Here is a 21,210-nt window from a genome sequence, read left to right as displayed (position 1 = left end):
TTGCATTTAAAAACCGCACGTGTGTGCCTGTCGGTGGCAGCGTACAGGTGCACATTTTGCACAAACTATTATATAACGCACAAGTCTAGTGAATAATACACGTCAGTCAGCAGTGTCTGATAGTGTCAGACTTCTCAGTAATTGTCGCTCCTAAAAACCTGTTAGGTTCTTAGTGCGTCCGTGCTTGCATTTAAAAACCGCACGTGTGTGTCTGTCGGTGGCAGCGTACAGGTGCACTTGTGTGCGTTTTGCACAAACTTGGATATAACGCACAAGTCTAGTGAATACACGTCAGCACAGCATTGCAAAATGCGCAAGGGCGTTGGCAACGAACAAGGAAGTGGATGTGATGGTGGTGCAGGCAGAGGCCGAGGTCGTGGGCAAGCTCTAATTTCGCCACAACAAAGGGCCACATCTACTCGCTCGCACGTCCTGTCCCAAATTCTTGGGGACCGCAGCAGTACACCGCTCTTGAACCAAGACCAGTGTCAACAGGTTGTTAGTTGGATAGCAGATAATGCTTCCAGTCAGATTGGCACCACCACAAACACTCTGTCTTCCACACGGTCAAGTGTCAGTAGCCGTGATACTGCACCGCACATTTCAGAACCTGATCCTCCTTCCTACCACAAGGCTGAGTACACGTCCTCGGACATTACTGATCCCACACTTGGACACTCGGAAGAGCTGTTCACGTTTCCATTCGCACATTCTGGCCTCTCGCCAGCTCCTGTTGAAGTGGGTCATGAGGAGATCGTATGTACAGATGCCCAAATATTTGAGCAGCCACGTTCTCACGAAGTTGGCAACGTGTCTCAACAAGGGGTGGACGATGATGAGACACAATTGTCAGGAAGTCAGGAGGAGGAGCAGGGTGCGGAAGAGGAAGACGACGTGGTGGATGATCCAGTAACTGACCCAACCTGGCAGGAGGATATGCAGAGCGAGGACAGCAGTGCACAGGGGGAGGGAGGCGTAGCATCCCAACAGGCAGTAAGAAGCAGGGTGGTGGCTCCAGGCAGAAGTCAGGCAACCGTTCCCCGGAACAACAACACGACACAAGGTGCCTGTACAAATGTTAGGTCTTCCCGAGTCTGGCAGTTTTTTAAGTTGGCTCCAGATGATTCTAAAAAGGCCATTTGCAACACCTGCCATGCCAGCATCAGCAGGGGTACCAAAACTAGCAGCCTGACCACCACCAGCATGATCAGGCACATGTCAGCCAAGCACCCAACTTTGTGGGAAGTACAACAGAGTCGAGGAGCAGTGCTTGCTGATGTCACTGCTACGTCTTCACTTGTTGTGCATGCGAGCCAATCCCCTGTCCATGCTGCCTGCGAACAAGCCTCCTCCGGTCCTGCACCTGCAGTTGCCTACGTAGAAATAACACCATCATCAAGCACGTCCTTGTCCCAGCGCAGCGTTCAGTTATCCATTCAGCAAACCTTTGAACGCAGGCGCAAATACACTGCCAACGCCCCACATGCCACAGTTCTAAATGCTAACATTTCGCGACTGCTTGCGCTGGAAATATTGCCTTTTAGGCTGGTGGAGACAGAAGCATTCCGCGACCTGATGGCGGCAGCTGTCCCACGTTACTCGGTCCCCAGCCGCCACTATTTCTCCCGGTGTGCCGTCCCCGCATTGCATAACCACGTGTCACAAAACATCACACGTGCCCTGAACAACGCTGTTTCACCCAAAGTCCACCTAACCACAGACACGTGGACAAGTGCTTGTGGGCAAGGCCGCTACATCTCTTTGACGGCACACTGGGTTAATATTGTGGAAGCTGGGACCCAGTCTGAGCGAGGGACGGAACACGTCCTTCCCACACCAAGGTTTGCAGGCCCTACCTCAGTCATGGTTTCACCCAGACTCTACAGCTCCGGAATGTCATGCTCTTCAGCCTCCTCCTCCTCCTGCGCATCCTCATCCACTTTACCCTCCACACCAGTCCCAAGCTGGAAGCACTGCAGCACTGCCTCGGCGAAGCGGCAACAGGCTGTGCTGTAGCTAATCTGCATAGGTGACAAACCCCACAATGCAGGAGAGGTGTGGACAGCTCTGAAACAGCAGGCAGATCACTGGCTCACACCTCTGAACCTAAAGCCAGGAAAGGTCGTGTGTGACAATGGCCGGAACCTGGTGGCGGCTTTGAGGCGAGGCCAGCTGACACATGTTCCATGCGTGGCCCATGTGCTCAACCTCGTGGTTCAGCGGTTTCTAAAGTCATACCCAGAGCTGTCTGATCTGCTGGTAAAAGTTCGCCGCCTGTCTGCACATTTTCGAAAGTCACCTACTTCTTCAGCCGGCCTTGCCGGCTTTCAGTGCTGCTTGCATCTTCCGGCTCACAGACTGGTGGGTGATGTCCCCACACGTTGGAATTCAACTCTGCACATGTTGGTCAGGATATGTGAGCAGAAGAGGGCAGTTGTTGAGTACCTGCATCACCTAAGCCGTCGGGAAATGGGTCAAACTCCACACATAACACCTGAGGAGTGGAGATGGATGTCTGACCTATGTACCATCCTCCAAAACTTTGAGGACTCCACCAAGGTGGTGAGCGGCGATGACGCCATTATTAGCGTCACCATACCGCTTCTCTGCCTTCTAAAACGGTCTCTGCTCAAAAACAAACATGATGCATTGCAGGCGGAACACGATGAGTTGGAGCAAGAAACAGTAGTGGGTGTGGGTGATAACACACAGCCCAGCCTCGTCTCATCACAACGTGCAGTGGAGGACTATGACGAGGAGGAGGATGAAGACATGGAGCGACTCTCCGGCCAAATTGAGGATATGACATGCACACCAGTCATATCCTCGGTTCAGCGTGGCTGGCCAGAGGACAGGGTAGATGAGGAGGAGGAGGAGGAGGAGGAGGACAGCATGTTCAGTCATCGTGTTGGTCAGGATACTGAAGTACTGGCTGTTAAGAGTCTGGCGCACATGGCTGACTTTATGGTAAGCTGCCTGTCTCATGACCCTCGCGTTAAGAACATCTTGGCCGACAATCATTACTGGTTGGTAACACTGTTAGACCCACGCTACAAGGAGAACTTTATGTCTCTTATTCCCGAGGCGGAGAGGTCAGCCAAAATGCAGCAGTTCCGGAAGGCCATAGTCACGGAAGTAGGCAAAGCATTCCCCTCACAAAACGCTAGCGGCATAGGTCAGGAATCAGTGGACAACCAAGGCGTACAGTCGAGAGGGGCACAAGTCCAATCCGCCAGAGGTAGGGGAACAGTCTTTAAGATGTGGGACAGTTTTCTCAGCCCCTCACGTACCACAGCCCCTGAGGTGCGGGGTAGTGCCACAAGAAATCCTAAGTTTGCCCAGATGCTCAAGGAGTACCTTGCAGATCGAACAACTGTACTCCGACATTCCTCTGTGCCTTACAATTATTGGGTATCCAAGGTGGACACGTGGCATGAATTGGCTCTCTACGCCTTGGAAGTCCTTGCCTGCCCTGCCGCTAGCGTTTTGTCAGAGCGTGTTTTTAGTGCCGCAGGTGGAATCATTACAGATCAACGCACCCGCCTGTCAACTGAAAATGCTGACAGGCTAACTGATCAAGATGAACAAGGGTTGGATTGGGCCAGACTTCACCACACCACCAGCAAATGAGAGCGGAATTTAAAGTTTGTAACGGGAATTTGCCATGTACCTCCACTCACCCATGGGTACACACTTCTGGACTTTGGATAATCGCTGGACTGCTCCTCCTTCTCCTCATGCGCCACCATGATGACCGTTACAATAGTTAGGCCTTTGTTTCAGGTATACCCCCAGTGGTAAATTTTTTCGCCCATTCTTTCAGAATGGACATTACAACGACAGGAGACCCGCTCCTTTGCAATGGGAACAATGTTTTGAGGCCCTCATGCACGTCTCTATCCAGGGACAATGTGGAGCCTCCCAATTTTTGGCTGCCCTGCCTAAGGGCTATACTACAATAGACCCACTTCCTTACAATGGGCACTTCAGGTTTACAGGCCATCATGCACGTCTCTATCCAGGGACAATGTGGAGCCTCCCAATTTTTGGCTGCCCTGCCTAAGGGCTATACTACAATAGACCCACTTCCTTACAATGGGCACTTCAGGTTTACAGGCCATCATGCACGTCTCTATCCAGGGACAATGTGGAGCCTCCCAATTTTTGGCTGCCCTGCCTAAGGGCTATACTACAATAGACCCACTTCCTTACAATGGGCACTTCAGGTTTACAGGCCATCATGCACGTCTCTATCCAGGGACAATGTGGAGCCTCCCAATTTTTGGCTGCCCTGCCTAAGGGCTATACTACAATAGACCCACTTCCTTACAATGGGCACTTCAGGTTTACAGGCCCTCATGCACGTCTGTATGCAGGGGCATTGGTGAACCTCACAATTTTGGACTGCCCTGGCAAAGGAAAATACTACAAAGACTCACTTCCTCAAAATGGGCACATTAGACTCAAGAGGCCTTCATGTACGTCTCTTCTCAGGGACATCAGAGTGCCACCCAATGTTTTCACGTAAAATCTTTCATGTAATCTCCAAAAGTAACATACACCAGCTCTATCTCACTATTGGGTATGTGCCCTTAACATTTCCGCCATGAAAATTCATTTTGGAGTCATTTTGGAAGGTTTTCTGGTGAGTCCGTAAAAATGGCGTAAAACGCTGACAAAATTGTTCACAGCTGTGACTTTTGAGTGATAAATGCTTCAAGGGATCTACCCCATGCTGTTGCCATGTCATTTGAGCACTCTTCTGAGACTTTTGTGACATTTTTAGGGTTTCTACATGCTGCCGGGGGGTCATTTCATAAAAATACTTGGGTCTCCCATAGGATAACATTGGGCTCGGTGCTCGGGCCGAGTACACGAGTATCTTGGGATGCTCGGCCCGAGCCTCGAGCACCCGAGGTTTTTAGTACTCTCTCATCACTATTAACCCGATGTGTACTGCAGCTACTTGTGCAGAGAGCAGGAGTCGGCAGCACAGGCAGCGTGAGAGCGGCGGAGGCTGGTAACGAAGGTAAATATCGGGTAACCACCTTGGTTACCCGATGTTTACCCTGGTTACAGCTTACCGCAGCTGCCAGATGCCGGCTCCTGCTCTCTGCTCGCTTCATTTCGTCGCTCTCTCGCTGTCACACACAACGATCTGTGCGTCACAGTGGGAGAACAACAATAAAAAAACGAACCAGGGCTGTGTGTAACAAGCAGCCATCTCACAGCAGGGGCCAGATCACTGCTCAGTGTCACACACAGCGAGATCGCTAATGAGGTCACTGCTGCGTCACAAAAACCGTGACTCAGCAGCGATCTCAGCAGCGATCTCGCTGTGTGTGAAGCACCACTAAAGGTACCATCACACTAAGCAACATCGCTAGCAACATCTCTGCTGAGGCACAGCATGCTAGCGATGTCGCTGTGTGTGACATCCAGCAACAACCTGGCCCCTGGTGTGAGGTCGTTGGTTGTTGCTGAATGTCCTGGGCCATTTTTTAGTTGTTGCTCTCCCGCTGTGAAGCACACATCGCTGTGTGTGACAGCAACAGAGCAACAACTAAATGCGCAGGCAGCAGGAGCCGGCTTCTGCGGACGCTGGTAACCACGGTAAACAGCGGTTAACCAAGAAGCCCTTCCCTTGGTTACCCGATATTTACCTTCGTTACCAGCATCAGCCGCTCTCAGCTGTCAGTGCCGGCTCCCTGCTCTCTGCACACGTAGCCGGAGTACACATCGAGTAATTAACCCTATGTGTACTGTGGCTATGTGTGCAGGGAACAGGGAGCCGGCACTGGCAGTGTGAGAGCGGCAGACGCTGGTAACAAAGGTAAATATCGGGTAACCAAGGGAAGGGCTTCTTGGTTACCCGATGTTTACCGTGGTTACCAGCGTCCGCAGAAACTGTCTCCCTGCTGCCTGCACACGTAGCAGAGTACACATCGGGTAATTAACCCGATGTGTACTGTGGCTAGGTGTGCAGGGAGCCAGCGCTAAGCGGTGTGCGCTGGTAACCAAGGTAAATATCGAGTTGGTTACCCGATATTTACTTTAGTTACCAAGCGCAGCATGCTTCCACGTGTAGCGATGCTCCAGCGATCCCTGCCAGGTCAGGTTGCTGGTGGGATCGCTGGAGCGTCGCTTAGTGTGACATCTCACCAGCGACCTCCTAGCAACTTACCAGCGATCCCTATCAGGTTGTATCGTTGTTGGGATCGCTGGTAAGTTGTTTAGTGTGACTGGGCCTTAACATTGCAGGACTAGAAACACACCTGCAGAGCAGTCCAATATGCCCCTTGCTGTAATTGACACCTCGCAGTCAATGCACAATCTCTATTGAGAGCCAGCTCAGCTACATGCTTAAAACTCAATTCTTTGATTATATGAAAGTGGCTGCACTCAGTAATCTATGTGATACACCATTGGATTCAGAATCTCATGGCTGCACTCAGTAATCTATGTGATACACCGTTGGATTAAGAATCTCGTGGCTGCACCCAGTAATCTATGTGATAGACTATTGGATTCAGGATCTCTTTGCCTACATCATACTGCTGACAGAGGAGGGAGCAAAAACCTGCTGATAGATTCCCTTTAAAGTTATTATTTTTTACACATTCTAAGAGTAAATTAAATGTTGTTAGCCAACAACTTTATAATAATAAATAATAATAATAATAATCTTAATATTTCATGATTTTCTTTTCCAGTCAAGAACAATATGCTGCAGCTGTTGTGCTAGCTGCTGTTCCCACTGTATTCAATGCCTGAGTGGGTTCATTTTTCTTTTAGCAATAGCTGGTCTGGTTTTATGTGCAAGATATTTCTTGGGTAAGTAGGAAATATAAAACTTAAAACTTTAATAAAACCAATATGCCATTGGCATTCTCTCCACTTCTACTTGGAGTGGGAAAAGCCAGAGTGGGTCTAAATATCCTGTTACTAGGTTGATTTATGTTTCACCATTAGGCCTATTTCACACGTCAGTGAAAAACACAGACTTTTTCACTGACGTATAAAAAACGCAAATGTCCCTCCATGTGCCGTGATTCATGGCACACGTGGGTTGTCCTTGTGCAATCTGTGATCCGTGATTGCACATGGAGATAAACTCACCTATCCCCGCTCCTGCTGTCCGTGGTGCTGAAGTCTCCCAGATGCTGCCTCCGGCCGCCACTGTGTCCTCTCTGCAGCTACTTCCAGGTCAGCTGTGCCTGCATAAATGAATATGCATGACAGTAATTGGCTGGGCAAGAAGCTGCGGAGAGCAGAGGCTGAACACTGCATCGCTGGAGACGATGTGAGTTGAAAAAGCTTTTTGTTTTCAATGTCCGTGTTTTTCTGGTACGTGTTTCACAGATCACACCCCACTGTGTGGTCCGCGGGACATCAGTGATGCCAGAAAAAAATTGACATGTCTCCATGCGGAGCACACAGACACGCGCGTACGCCGCATGGAGACACAGTCAGTGAAACATCACTGATGTGTGCGCAGACCCATTGATTTGAATAGGTCTGTGTTTGTCTGATTCTGGGATGTATAAAAACTGTCACATACGTACCAGAATCACTAACGTGTGAAAAAGGCTTTACCCATGAATTAAATATGTAATGAATATTAATGAATTAATTGTATGTGACACCTTTTCTTCTGGTATTCAATAACATTTAGGCCCCTTTCAAACGTCAGTGATTCTGGTACGTTTGTGCTTTTTTTTAAACGTACCAGAATCACTGACATACGCAGACCCATTATAATGAATGGGTCTGCTCACACATCAGTGATTTTTTCACTGCACGTGTCTCCGTGCAACGTACCCGCGTGTGCGTGATTGCCGCACGGAGACATGTCCATTTTTTTCTGGCATCACTGATGTCCCACGGACCACGCAGTGGTGTGATCCGTGAGACACGTGCCAGAAAAAAACGTGCTTTTAAAATAAAAATCATTTTTACTCACCCGCCTCCAGCGACGCTCTCTGCAGCCTGTTCTCCCTGCTGCTTCTGGGCCGGCTCATTACTGTCGCGCATATTCATTATGCACGACACAGCCGACCCGGAAGCAGCTGCTGCGGGGGGTCAGCGCCGGCCGGATGCTGCACCGCGGGAGCGATCAGCACCATGGACAGCGGGAGCGCGCACAGGTGAGTTAATTTCTAAATGCAATCACAGGCCACGGAGAACGGAGCCCGGATTGCACTTAGACAACCCACGTGTACCGTGATTCACGGCACACGGAGGGACATGTGCGTGTTTTACACGCCAGTGAAAAACGTCAGTGTTTTTCACTGATGTGTGAAACGGGCCTTATGAGCATTTATTGGTAGCATGCAGTGTTTTTCTTTTGACTATACGCTATATGTTATGTTCATATGTAAAATGCTCACATACCGCTAATCCATTGCATGCTCCTTTTTGAATGTTGGAAGTCAGCATTGCTGGAAAGGGTTATATCCATCTCCAATATCATACTAATGTTTCGCCAATACCTTCAATTAGAAATTTAGTATAGTTCTGCTGTGTAGCTATATCACTTACCTCATGTGCAGGCATTGCAGTAGCTTAGGTATCCATGGTTATCACCACAAGCAACTAACTTACTGTCACTATATCAGTGGTCATAACCATGGGTACCTAACCTATTATAGTGCCCTGCACATGAGGTAAGCGACATGTGCAGGGCAATCCAGTAGCTTAGGTATCCACGGTTACAGCCATGATCAACTGACTTAGGCTGGAGTCACACTTGCAAGTGCCTTGCGTGTGTCTCGCATCACATCACCTGGCAAAGCCGCACATTCTCCTAAATTGAGCTGATCATCTGCATGTATTTCTATGTAGCTGAGACGCTCCTGGCTGGAGAGCGTCAGACTGTGTCGGCTGACGTGATGCGAGACTCGCGCGAGACAGTGACTCCGGCCTTAATTGTGCTTTACACGCTGCGACATCGCTACCGATATATCGTCGGGGTCACGTCATTAGTGACGCACATCCAGCGCTGGTAGCAACATCTCAGCGTGTGACACCAAGGAGCGACGATCAATGATCGCAAAATCGTTGAAAAACGGTGATCGTTGACACGTCGCTCGTTTCCTTAATATCGCTACTGCCACAGGTACGATGTTGTTTGTCATTCCTGCGGCATCACACATCGCTATGTCTGACACTGCAGGAACGACGAACATCTCCTTACCTGTGTCCACCGGCAATGAGGAAGGAAGGAGGTGGGCGGGATGTTACATCCCGCTCATCTCCGCCCCTCCGCTTCTATTAGCCGGCCGCTTAGTGACGCTGCAGTGACGTCGCTATGAGGGAGGGATTGTTCGGCGGTCACAGCAACGTCGCTACAAAGGTATGTGCGTGTGACTCTGCCGTAGCGATAATGTTCGCTACGGCAGCGATCACCAAATGTCGCACGAGCGACGGGGACGGGTGCTATCGCGCTCGACATCGCTAGCTATTGCTAGCGATGTCACAGCGTGTAAAGCACCCTTTAGTGTCACTATATGAGTGGTCAGAACCATGGATAACTAAACTGCAATACCCTACACATAAGGTAAGAGACATAGCTAATCAGGAGAACTATACTACATTTCTAATTGGAGGTATTTGCTAATATTATTATTATTATTATTATTACACCTACTACATATTGGGATAGGATCTTGGAGATAGGCATAACCCCTTAAGGCCCAATTATACAACCAAAATCAACAAACAGAATTTATAAAAATGTTCATCCTTAAAGGGTATGTCAACAGGTTTTTTCCTATTTAATCTGAGAGCAGCATAGTTTAGGGGCAGAGACACTCAGGCGGGCTTTGCACACTACGACATCGCAGGTGCGATGTCGGTGGGGTCAAATTGAAAATGACGCACTTCCGGCATCGCATGCGACATCGTAGTGTGTAAAGTCTAGATGATACGATTAACAAGCGCAAAAGCGTCGTAATCGTATCATCGGTGCAGCGTCGGTGTAATCCATGATTACGCTGACGCGACGGTCCGATGTTGTTCCTCGCTCCTGCGGCAGCGCACATCGCTGTGTGTGAAGCCGCAGGAGCGAGGAACATCTCCTACCGGTGTCACTGCGGCTTCCGTAGGATATGCGGAAGGAAGGAGGTGGGCGGGATGTTTACATCCCACTCATCTCCGCCCCTCCGCTCCGATTGGCCGCCTGGCGTGTGACGTCGCTATGACGCCGCACGACCCGCCCCCTTAACAAGGAGGCGGGTCGCCGGCCAGAGCGACGGTTGCAGGACAGGTGAGTCCATGTGAAGCTGCCGTAGCGATAATGTTCGCTACGGCTGCTATCACAAGGAAATCGCTGCTGCGACGGGGCGTAGTACTATCGCGCTCGGCATCGCAGCATCGGCCTGCGATGTCGCAGCGTGCAAAGTACCCCTCATTCCAGCAATGTGTCACTTACTGGGCTGTTTGTTGTAGTTTCAATAAAATCAGTGTTTCATCAGCAGGAAATTATCAATAGAGGAGTGGTTGTCTCTTGCCATGTAGTCTTTCATATTCATGAGCTTTGGCTAACCATCTTGGATTAGCATTTCTCTGCCTATGCGCAGTGTACACAGAAAGCTGCAAATCAGTGGTGTGAGCGGGGTCATACGAGTACAGAGCTCAGCATTCATAGAACTGGGAGATCTGCAACAGAGAAAAGAGGTATTCTATCAAAACTACACCAAGAAGACAAGTAATACATCACTGGAATCAGGATTTCTGTCCATACATTATGCTGCTCTCAAATTATAGTACATAGCAAAAATCTGGTGACAGATTCCCTTTAAGAATGAACAGTCTTATAACTACTTGTTTGCAGATTATTGGCTGTATAATTGAGCCTCTAATTCCCTTTATCAATCAATAAATGAGAAAAATACCTGTCCGTCAGCTGAATTTTTCATGTGGGCCATTAAATTATCATTGTGGGCAGCACATCACCCATTATATACAGGCTCTATTGTCAAGAACATGCATGCTGCATGCGGAAATGTAAACAGTGTCCTGTCCCCATACAGTTTGTAGGAAAGAAAAAAAGAAGAGGACAACGGGGCGCCAAATCTAAGTGTAGATGTGTGTAAACACAGATTGAATGATCGTACGAATTTTACACTCACCGTGCAGATTTCTTCTGTTTTCGCTAGTATGATCCGTGTAGTGGATCAACTCTTTTATTAATCCTCCAGTATGCAGCACGAATCCTCGGGAAAAACAATGTGAGTCCTGTAAAGGTGCTCCCACGTGGGTAATGGATTAAATAAAAAATACCTTTCGGCGCTTCCGGAGGATAAATGGGATATCAGTGCAAGTTTGCAAAAACTTCAAGAACAAGGGTTTATTAATAGGTTCAATTTATTCCTCATTTATCCATTTGTCCTCCGGAAGCGCCGAAAGGGATTTTTTATTTACCCCATAAAGTTTGTGTCAGCCTTTGTATATAGTCTATTGGCATTCATGTATGGACAATAAATCGGTACTTGTAAATGGGCTTCATAGCTCGTAGAGCATGTAGTATCCAGTGGCTCAAATGATGGTAACAATATTAGCCATTTTGAAATAGTAGATTGCCATTCGCCCTTGATGATCATTATTGACAATGATTATACCAATCTAATGGAGACTAATAATGAAAATGAGAATAAACTAGATTTATCTGTGATTCTGTATTGCGTACTATCATTGCACTTGTCACAATAGCTGGATAGTTTTGTACCGTAAAGCCGTGCACAGATTATAGTTGCATCTGGACAAAAAAAATGTACTTGTTTGGTAAGTTTTTTTTGCACTGTGGCTAAAAGATATTTTAGCGTGTATATATTTTACAGAATATAAAGCAAAAACACTTGCAGCTTTTCGAGCATTCAGATATTTTATTCTACACTTGAACATCCCATTGATAGCAGTTATACATACCTCCCAACCGTCCCGGATTCTGCGGGACTTGCACGATTTATCAGGGCTGTCCCGCACTCCCGCGGCTCACAGCTGATGTCCCGGCTCCTCCCCTCAGTGAAGTGAATAAATTAAATTAAATTATCATCGGCTCTGGATTTTCGGGGCGGCCGGGACTCGAACTCGTGGGACTGTGAGGCAGCAGCTTTACCACTGAGCTACTGCCTGTATTGAAAGCAATAGGAAGAGTTTGTTATCTTGACCTCTATACTGCAGGTGAGACACCAGAAGCAGATTATTCAGCTGCAAAGATGGATGGAGGGATGGATGAATGGAGGGATAGAGGGAGGGATGGATGGATGATAGAGGGATGAATGGAGGGATAGAGGGAGGGATGGATGGATGATAGAGGGATGAATGGAGGGATAGAGGGATGAAAGGAGGGATAGAGGGAGGGATGGATGGATGATAGAGTGATGAATGGAGGGATGAATGGAGGGATAGAGGGAGGGATGGATGGATGATAGAGGGATGAATGGAGGGATAGAGGGATGAAAGGAGGGATAGAGGGAGGGATGGATGGATGATAGAGGGATGAATGGAGGGATGAATGGAGGGATAGAGGGAGGGAGGGATGGATGCATGGATGATAGAGGGATGAATAGAGGGTTGGATGGATGGATGGATGATAGAGGGATGAATGGAGGGATAGAGGGAGGGAGGGATGGATGGATGATAGAGGGATGAATGGAGGGATAGAGGCAGGGATGGATGGATGATAGAGGGATGAATGGAGGGATAGAGGGATGAAAGGAGGGATAGAGGGAGGGATGGATGGATGATAGAGGGATGAATGGAGAGATAGAGGGAGGGATGGATGATAGAGGGATGAATGGAGGGATGAATGGAGGGATAGAGGGATGAAAGGAGGGATAGAGGGAGGGATGGATGGATGGATGATAGAGGGATGAATGGAGGGATAGAGGAAGGGATGGATGCATGGATGATAGAGGGATGAATGGAGGGATAGAGGGATGGATGGATGGATGAATGATAGAGGGATGAATGGAGGGATAGAGGGAGGGATGGATGGATGATAGAGGGATGAATGGAGGGATAGAGGGAGGGATGAATGGAGGGATAGAGGCAGGGATGGATGGATGATAGAGGGATGGATAGAGGGATGGATGGATGGATGATAGAGGGATGAATGGAGGGATAGAGGGAGGGATGGATGGATGATAGAGGGATGAATGGAGGGATAGAGGGAGGGATGAATGGAGGGATAGAGGCAGGGATGGATGGATGATAGAGGGATGAATGGAGGGATAGAGGGATGGATGGATGGATGATAGAGGGATGAATGGAGGGATAGAGGGAGGGATGGATGGATGATAGAGGGATGAATGGAGGGATAGAGGGAGGGATGAATGGAGGGATAGAGGGAGGGATGAATGGATGATAGCGGGATGAATGGAGGGATGAATGGAGGGATAGAGGGATGGATGGATGAATGGAGGGATAGAGGGAGGGATAGAGGGATGAATGGAGGGATGAATGGAGGGATAGAGGGAGGGATAGAGGGAGGGATGGATGATAGTTTGATGGATGGATGATAGAGGGATGGATGATAGAGGGATATATAGATACACGACAGATAATAGATAGATAGAGATAGAATCATTGATAGATAGAATCATAGAGCAATAGAATCATAGATAGAGGGATAGAGATAGATAGATAGATAAATACTGTATCTCAATGTTGGTGAAAGAGTCAGATTCATTTGTTCTCATAAAACTACTATAAAGAAATGAGGAAAAAAATACAAATACAATTTTTTTTTTATTTTTTTATCTTCACCACCTTGGATTCAAACTAGCAACGTTCAAAACTTGAGTTCAGCAACCTCTTTGCTTTCCTAGCTGCTCTAGGTGTTGAGCCACTAGGATTGATGATGTCAGAGGGAGGATTTCACATAAATGAACCTACAATGCAGCCTCTTACACAGGACACAGCTCCATTGTACAGAGCAGCATCTCTGTGTCCTGTATTCTAGAGGGAGAGGAAAAGAGGATTTTTTTTTCTTCTAATAAAGTTACTAAAAATAATAAAAAAAATAGAATAATGTAATTTTATTGCACTTTTTTATAAAATAATAAACATCACAAATCAGCAAATAACATGGACATATTTGGTGTCCCTGTAATCGTAATGACCTGAACAACACAGCGATCAGATTATTTATGGGGATCGGTAAATGGCGGGAAAAAAAGGCGCAATTTATTATTTTTCTTTATTAAAACCCATAAAAAATGTAATAAAAATGGATCACTGAGGCCGTGTTCACACATAGCGTAAATGCTGCATTTTTTCTGCAGGTGTCCGCGCCACGAGTGCAATAACAATGTTCTCTGATTATTGCGTGTTTGCGGTATTTTTTATGCATTGTCCTCTTATTTGATACATGTTTGTTGCTGATGTGAATCCTGAAGCTTATAAAGAAAGAAACACCAAATCCGCACCGTTCAGCGGCGTCTTTCCACGCACCAGGAGCGGAGATTTCATGACGTCTCAGCCACTTTGCTTGGACAATTAGTCCATATTCACATGTAGTGTAAATGCTGCATTTTTTTCTGCTGTTTCTTTGCACATTTATTCTGCTGTGTTTAATTGTCCAAGTAAAGTGGATGTGATTCCATGAAAAGACGCCGCTGAATTCTGCGGTTTTCGGGGGGGGGGGGATTCTCTGGAGGTTTCTATGTGGAGCTTAAAAAAATACAGGAAAAAGCTTCTCTGTACGATAAAAACACTTAAAAACGCAGATTCACATCTGAACCAAAAACACATTAAATAATGGAGAAAAGGCAGAAAAAATGCAGCAAAAATGGAAAAAACAGAGAAGATTGTTATTGTGTAGTTTGGTGCAGACAGAAACAAAAAGAAACAGAATTTATGCAACGTGTGAACACAGATTGATAGGCACAAATAAGCAACATGTCATATAGTGACACATAGAAATATAAAAAAAATTCTGACTGCTATGAATATGAATGAACAGTGCGGGACATCTGCTGAATGACCCTTACTGCCAAATGGGTGTGGCTAGGGGTGTGGCTAGGGGCGTGGTCAAAATTTGCCGCGGCGCTTTGCGCACCGCATACTTTGTCCCTCTTTCCTTTCTTGAAAAGTTGGGAGGTATGCAGTTATATACACATGAAGAATTGGACAATAAACAATATGATACCATTGTTCCTCCTGTGTCTGCAAACAATAATGGAAGTACTTGGGTCAGTCCATTAGTGCTTCAATGGTGGCTGGAAACTTTTCCTTCCTGAATACTTTTTCTTGATTATTTTTTTTTTCTTTACTCAAGAAAACAAAATGGACAAAATATTAAAATATAATTTTATCTCACAGAGTTTCCAGTGATTCTGAATGGCTTCAAGAGCGCCATGAATTACACCGAGGAGACAGTTGATGCATTGATCGCCAATTCAGGAACTAACCAACCTGCTTCAACTCAGACGTGCAAAATGTTTGTGGGCTCCTTTACATTGCCAAATGAAGTGTACCTGCCAGCGTATAATGATACATCATCTGCTGATTTCCAGAGGATTGCTCAACGTCTTCAAACTATGGTAGGATGGCCGCCCCCATGCCGCCCGTATGTGACCTATGTTGTGTATACAAAAAGAAGGCGCAAGTAGTCAGCTAACATATGTAAGATCTTAAAGGGCACAGAGGATTCAGAGACACAAAAATAAGAACCAGAGATAGGCATTCAGCATGAGATCTGTTTGAGAATGCATTTCTTTATTATATTTGTATATATATATATATATATATATATATGTATATGTATATAAATATATATATATATATATATATATATATATATATATTTCATTCAATTTGTCTATATTCGAATTGTATATATATTTGATTGTAAGAATCCTGCCTACCTACTGAAATAACCATGTCCATAGAGCAAGCACTGCTATTTAAGGGCTGTGTTCACATGTTGTGGCCACATTGCATTTTTTTTTTTGCAGCAATTGCATATTTTGCTTGGATTTTAGAAAATCAAGGCAAGAAGGTTGCGTAGTGGCATAATGTAGCCTAAAGCCCCCTTTCATATCTTAATTGGACGAATGCATAAGCAAGGATGGTTGACCTCAGGGAGATCAACATCCACACCACGGAGACACCATCACATGTTTCTCAACATAAAAACAAAATTCCAGAAAACCATATTCAAAAAAATTCCCGAGGGTGCTAATTGTCTAAGGGCCATACGGGTAGCACAAACTCATGATACTATAATGACAAGGAGAGCAGGCGAGTTTTTAAAGTGCAAAAAGGTACATATTTTATTAAGGATAGAGGTGACACAAACTTGTAGGCATTAGTAAAAGGATAAAACCCAGACCAATCCAAGGGCTACATGCATATGGGATGCTATGTCATAGTCATTGGAACATTCAAATGAGTATACAATATCAGGTATTCTATGTTAAAAGATATCTCTATCATATGTGCAACAGTATCAGATAAAGTCTGCACAATGTAGGGTATATAGAGTTAAATAACACAGAGGTTAAGAATAATACTGGTAGGTAGCATAACAATAATAAATGGTCTATGACCATGCAGATCACACATCATCTATCAGTAAGTGGAGGCATTTGCAGGGTTACATCTCATAGAAAATCCAGAGTGATTAACTCATATTACATGGATCCTGCAAGGGCAGGAATCATACCCTTTAATGCCGAAGGATTGTCCACAAGTGCGCACTTGGAGGTCAAGGGTCGTGGTCCCCAGGCTGCCTGACGTACGTTTCGATAGAAGTGTTGTCTTTCTTCTTCAGGGGATGGGGTGCCATGATGTACGTTCCAGAAATGCCTGTTTTTAAATGGTGGCGCTACTTACCGAAACCGGAAACCGCGTAGCGGCGCATGCGCGGATCCGTCTGGCAAGTCTCGCGTGATAAGCCGCCGTCACGCTATCCCGCGCATGCGCGGGAGCGAGGACCCGTCACCATGGCTCCCGCGCATGCGCAAAGCACAAGACGGCGGTATTAGCATGAAGAGAAGGCAGAGGATCCGGGCATGCGCACATGGGTCCGGGATCGGGTACAATACATACATAAGATATACAATTATATTACAATTCAAGAGGGACACCACATAAAAGATTTTCTACATGGTTCCTGTAATGCCATTACATAAATAGAGTGCCTATAAAAGAAGAAAACCAGATAAAAAGCCAGCATTAGAAAAACAAGACCAGAGAGAAAAAATACATAAAAAGATTTTTTAAAATCAAAACACGAACAAGAATTACAATGAGGCAAGGATGATCACCCGGAAAACGTCATGATTAAATTTAAAAAGGCAGAAAAAATAAGTCATAAATCCTGGATCACAAAAATGGGGCATAACTGATAGATTCATTGAGACCCATAGGGACCATGGTGTTCAATGTGAGAATCCACTTAGCTTCACATTGTGCCAAGCGCTTTTTAAGGTCACCACCCCTGATCCCCCCATCTATCACATCAATACCTCTGATTTTTAATTGTCAGGGGTCACAGGGGTGGTGAGACTCAAAATGCCTTGGCAATGTTTTTAGAAGCGTAATATCTGTTACCGCCTTGGCTGCATCAATGTCCCTAACGTGCTCCCTGACCCTCATGCGGAGCTCACGTGACGTGAGCCCCACATAGATCAGGGGGCAAGTACAAGTGGCAAAATACACCACGTGTGTAGTACCACACGTGATGTATTGTTCAATTTGATAATTTTTCTTGCCATCTGAGGAATAGAACTGCGTACTGCGGGGGACATTGCTGCAGGCAAGGCCATGACCACAGGGAAAACAACCCTGTAACGGACCCCTGGAACCAAAGATGTTAATCTTAGGGGGGACATAATGACTTCTCACCAAAAGATCTTTCAGGCTCTTTGCTCGCCTTGATGTCATTGATGGGCGGCCTGTAAGGTTATTAGCCAACACTGGGTCAGTTAATAAGAACGACCAGTGTTTTGTCATTATGTCACGCATGGTGTTCCACTCTTCATTATAGGTCCCAATGAATTGTACCGCTGGGTCGTAAGTTTTTGGTTTCTTAGGGGCCTGGGTAAGTAATTGTGCCCTCGGGGTTTTCCTAGCTCTGTGATACCCGTGTTTGATGGTCCTGTTGCTGTAACCCCTGTCCAAAAACCGGGCCCTGAGATCGGATGACTGTGTCTCAAAGTTGTTATCAGAAGAGCATATCCGTTTCATTCTAAGAAATTGACCCGTCGGGATGGCACGGATGGTGGAAGGGTTGTGGGCAGAAGACGCATGCAGTAGCGCATTGACGGATGTATCCTTGCGGAAAACATCCGTCTGGATTGACTCCCTGTCACCAACTATGATTTTGATGTCCAGGAAGTCAATCATACGACTACTGCATTTGTAAGTAAGTTTGATGTTAAATTTATTCCTGTTCAACTGCCCCATGAATTGATCGAGCCGCTCCACCAATTCATGGGACAGTTGAACAGGAATAAATTTAACATCAAACTTACTTACAAATGCAGTAGTCGTATGATTGACTTCCTGGACATCAAAATCATAGTTGGTGACAGGGAGTCAATCCAGACGGATGTTTTCCGCAAGGATACATCCGTCAATGCGCTACTGCATGCGTCTTCTGCCCACAACCCTTCCACCATCCGTGCCATCCCGACGAGTCAATTTCTTAGAATGAAACGGATATGCTCTTCTGATAACAACTTTGAGACACAGTCATCCGATCTCAGGGCCCAGTTTTTGGACAGGGGTTACAGCAACAGGACCATCAAACACGGGTATCACAGAGCTAGGAAAACCCCGAGGGCACAATTACTTACACAGGCCCCTAAGAAACAAGAAACATACGACCCAGTGGTACAATTCATTGGGACCTATAATGAAGAGTGGAACACCATGCGTGACATAATGACAAAACACTGGTCGGTCTTATTAACTGCTCCAGTGTTGGCTAATAACCTTACAGGCCGCCCATCAATGACATCAAGGCGAGCAAAGAGCCTGAAAGATCTTTTGGTGAGAAGCCATTATGTCCCCCCTAAGATTAACATCTTTGGTTCCAGGGGTCCGTTACAGGGTTGTTTTCCCTGTGGTCATGGCCTTGCCTGCAGCAATGTCCCCCGCAGTACGCAGTTCTATTTCTCAGATGGCAAGAAAAATTATCAAATTAAACAATACATCATGTGTGGTACTACACACGTGGTGTATTTTGCCACTTGTACTTGCCCCCTGATCTATGTGGGGCTCACGTCACGTGAGCTCCGCATGAGGGTCAGGGAGCACGTTAGGGACATTGTTGCAGCCAAGGCGGGTAACAGATATTACGCTTCTAAAAACATTGCCAAGGCATTTTGAGTCTCACCACTCCTGTGACCCCTGACAATTAAAAATCAGAGGTATTGATGTGATAGATGGGGGGATCAGGGGTGGTGACCTTAAAAAGCGCTTGGCACAATGTGAAGCTAAGTGGATTCTCACTTTGAACACCATGGTCCCTACGGGTCTCAATGAATCCATCAGTTATGCCCCATTTTTGTGATCCAGGATTTATGATTTATTTTTTCTGCCTTTTTAAATTTAATCATGACGTTTTCCGGGTGATCATCCTTGCCTCATTGTAATTCTTGTTCGTGTTTTGATTTTAAAAAATCTTTTTATATATTTTTTCTCTCTGGTCTTGTTTTTCTAATGCTGGCTTTTTATCTGGTTCTCTTCTTTTATAGGCATTCTATTTATGTAATGGCATTACATGAACCATGTGGAAAATCTTTTATGTGGTGGCCCTCTTGAATTGTAATATAATTGTATATCTTATGTATGTATTGTACCCGATCCCGAACCCATGTGCGCATGCCCGAATCCTCTGCCTTCTCTCCGTGCTAATACCGCCGTCTTGTGTTTCGCACATGCGCGGGAGCCATGGTGACGGGTCCTCGCTCCCGCGCATGCGCGGGATAGCGTGACGTCGGCTTTTCACGCGAGACTTGCCAGACGGATCCGCGCATGCGCCGCTACGCGGTTTCCGGTTTCGGTAAATAGCGCCACCATTTAAAAACCGGCATTTCTGGAACGTACATCATGGCACCCCATCCCCTGAAGAAGAAAGACAACACTTCTATCGAAACGTACGTCGGGCAGCCTGGGGACCACGACCCTTGACCTCCAAGTACGCACTTGCATCTTTCCATTGTGGACAATCCTTCGGCATTAAAGGGTATGATTCCTGCCCTTGCAGGATCCATGTAATATGAGTTAATCACTCTGGATTTTCTATGAGATATAACCCTGCAAATGCCTCCACTTGCTGATAGATGATGTGTGATCTGCATGGTCATAGACCATTCATTATTGTTATGCTACCTACCAGTATTATTCTTGACCTCTGTGTTATTTAACTCTATATACCCTACATTGTGCAGACTTTATCTGATACTGTTGCACATATGATAGAGATATCTTTTAACATAGAATACCTGATATTGTATACTCATTTGAATGTTCCAATGACTATGACATAGCATCCCATATGCATGTAGCCCTTGGATTGGTCTGGGTTTTATCCTTTTACTAATGCCTACAAGTTTGTGTCACCTCTATCCTTAATAAAATATGTACCTTTTTGCACTTTAAAAACTCGCCTGCTCTCCTTGTCATTACGTGTTTCTCAACGCAGTGATTCTAGAGCAATGCCCCTTGGGAAATATGCAAACAAGAAAGCCGCGGAGACACCATCACATGTTTCTCAACGCTGCCAGGAAACTAGCCAGGTCTTTCACCGGGAAGGAACAACCACGGGAAGGGCAATCTCCAGTCAAGGAAACCGCCTATACCAAAACATGGTATCCATCCACAGACAGCTGTTTCGGGGTCCCCTTCCCGTGGTTGTTCCTTCCCGGTGAAAGACCTGGCTAGTTTCCTGGCAGCGTTGAGAAACATGTGATGGTGTCTTCGCAGCTTTCTTGTTTGATTAATTGGACGAATGAAAGATTATCCTCAGTTCACAACCACTCTAAGGGCTCATGCGCACGTTGCTTACTCACATGCATTTACGCTGCGTATTGCACTGCAGCGTAAATGCATGCGTCCTGCGTCCCCAGCACAATCTATGTAGATTGTGCATGATACGTGCGCACAATGCTTTTTTGAACGCAGCGATTTGGGTGCTAAAAATTTGACCCAAATCTGTGCATTCATAAAATGAGCATGTCAATTATTTCTGAG

General features: G+C 46.2%; 1 protein-coding gene across 1 annotated transcript in view; it reads left to right on the top strand.

The window, feature by feature from the left end:
* LOC142291609 (transmembrane protease serine 11D-like) overlaps positions 1 to 21,210 on the top strand; it is a 392,225-nt gene that overhangs the window by 35,813 nt on the left and 335,202 nt on the right. The window contains exons 4-5 of the mRNA XM_075336261.1: positions 6,714 to 6,834; positions 15,328 to 15,548. Coding sequence (XP_075192376.1) covers positions 6,714 to 6,834; positions 15,328 to 15,548 — 342 coding nt within the window. The remainder of the gene's footprint in view (positions 1 to 6,713; positions 6,835 to 15,327; positions 15,549 to 21,210) is intronic.

Source organism: Anomaloglossus baeobatrachus, chromosome 2, assembly GCF_048569485.1.
Source record: "Anomaloglossus baeobatrachus isolate aAnoBae1 chromosome 2, aAnoBae1.hap1, whole genome shotgun sequence".
NCBI lineage: Eukaryota > Metazoa > Chordata > Amphibia > Anura > Aromobatidae > Anomaloglossus > Anomaloglossus baeobatrachus.
The sequence above is the reverse complement of the archived record's forward strand: the minus strand, read 5'-3'. Positions and strand labels throughout refer to the sequence as shown.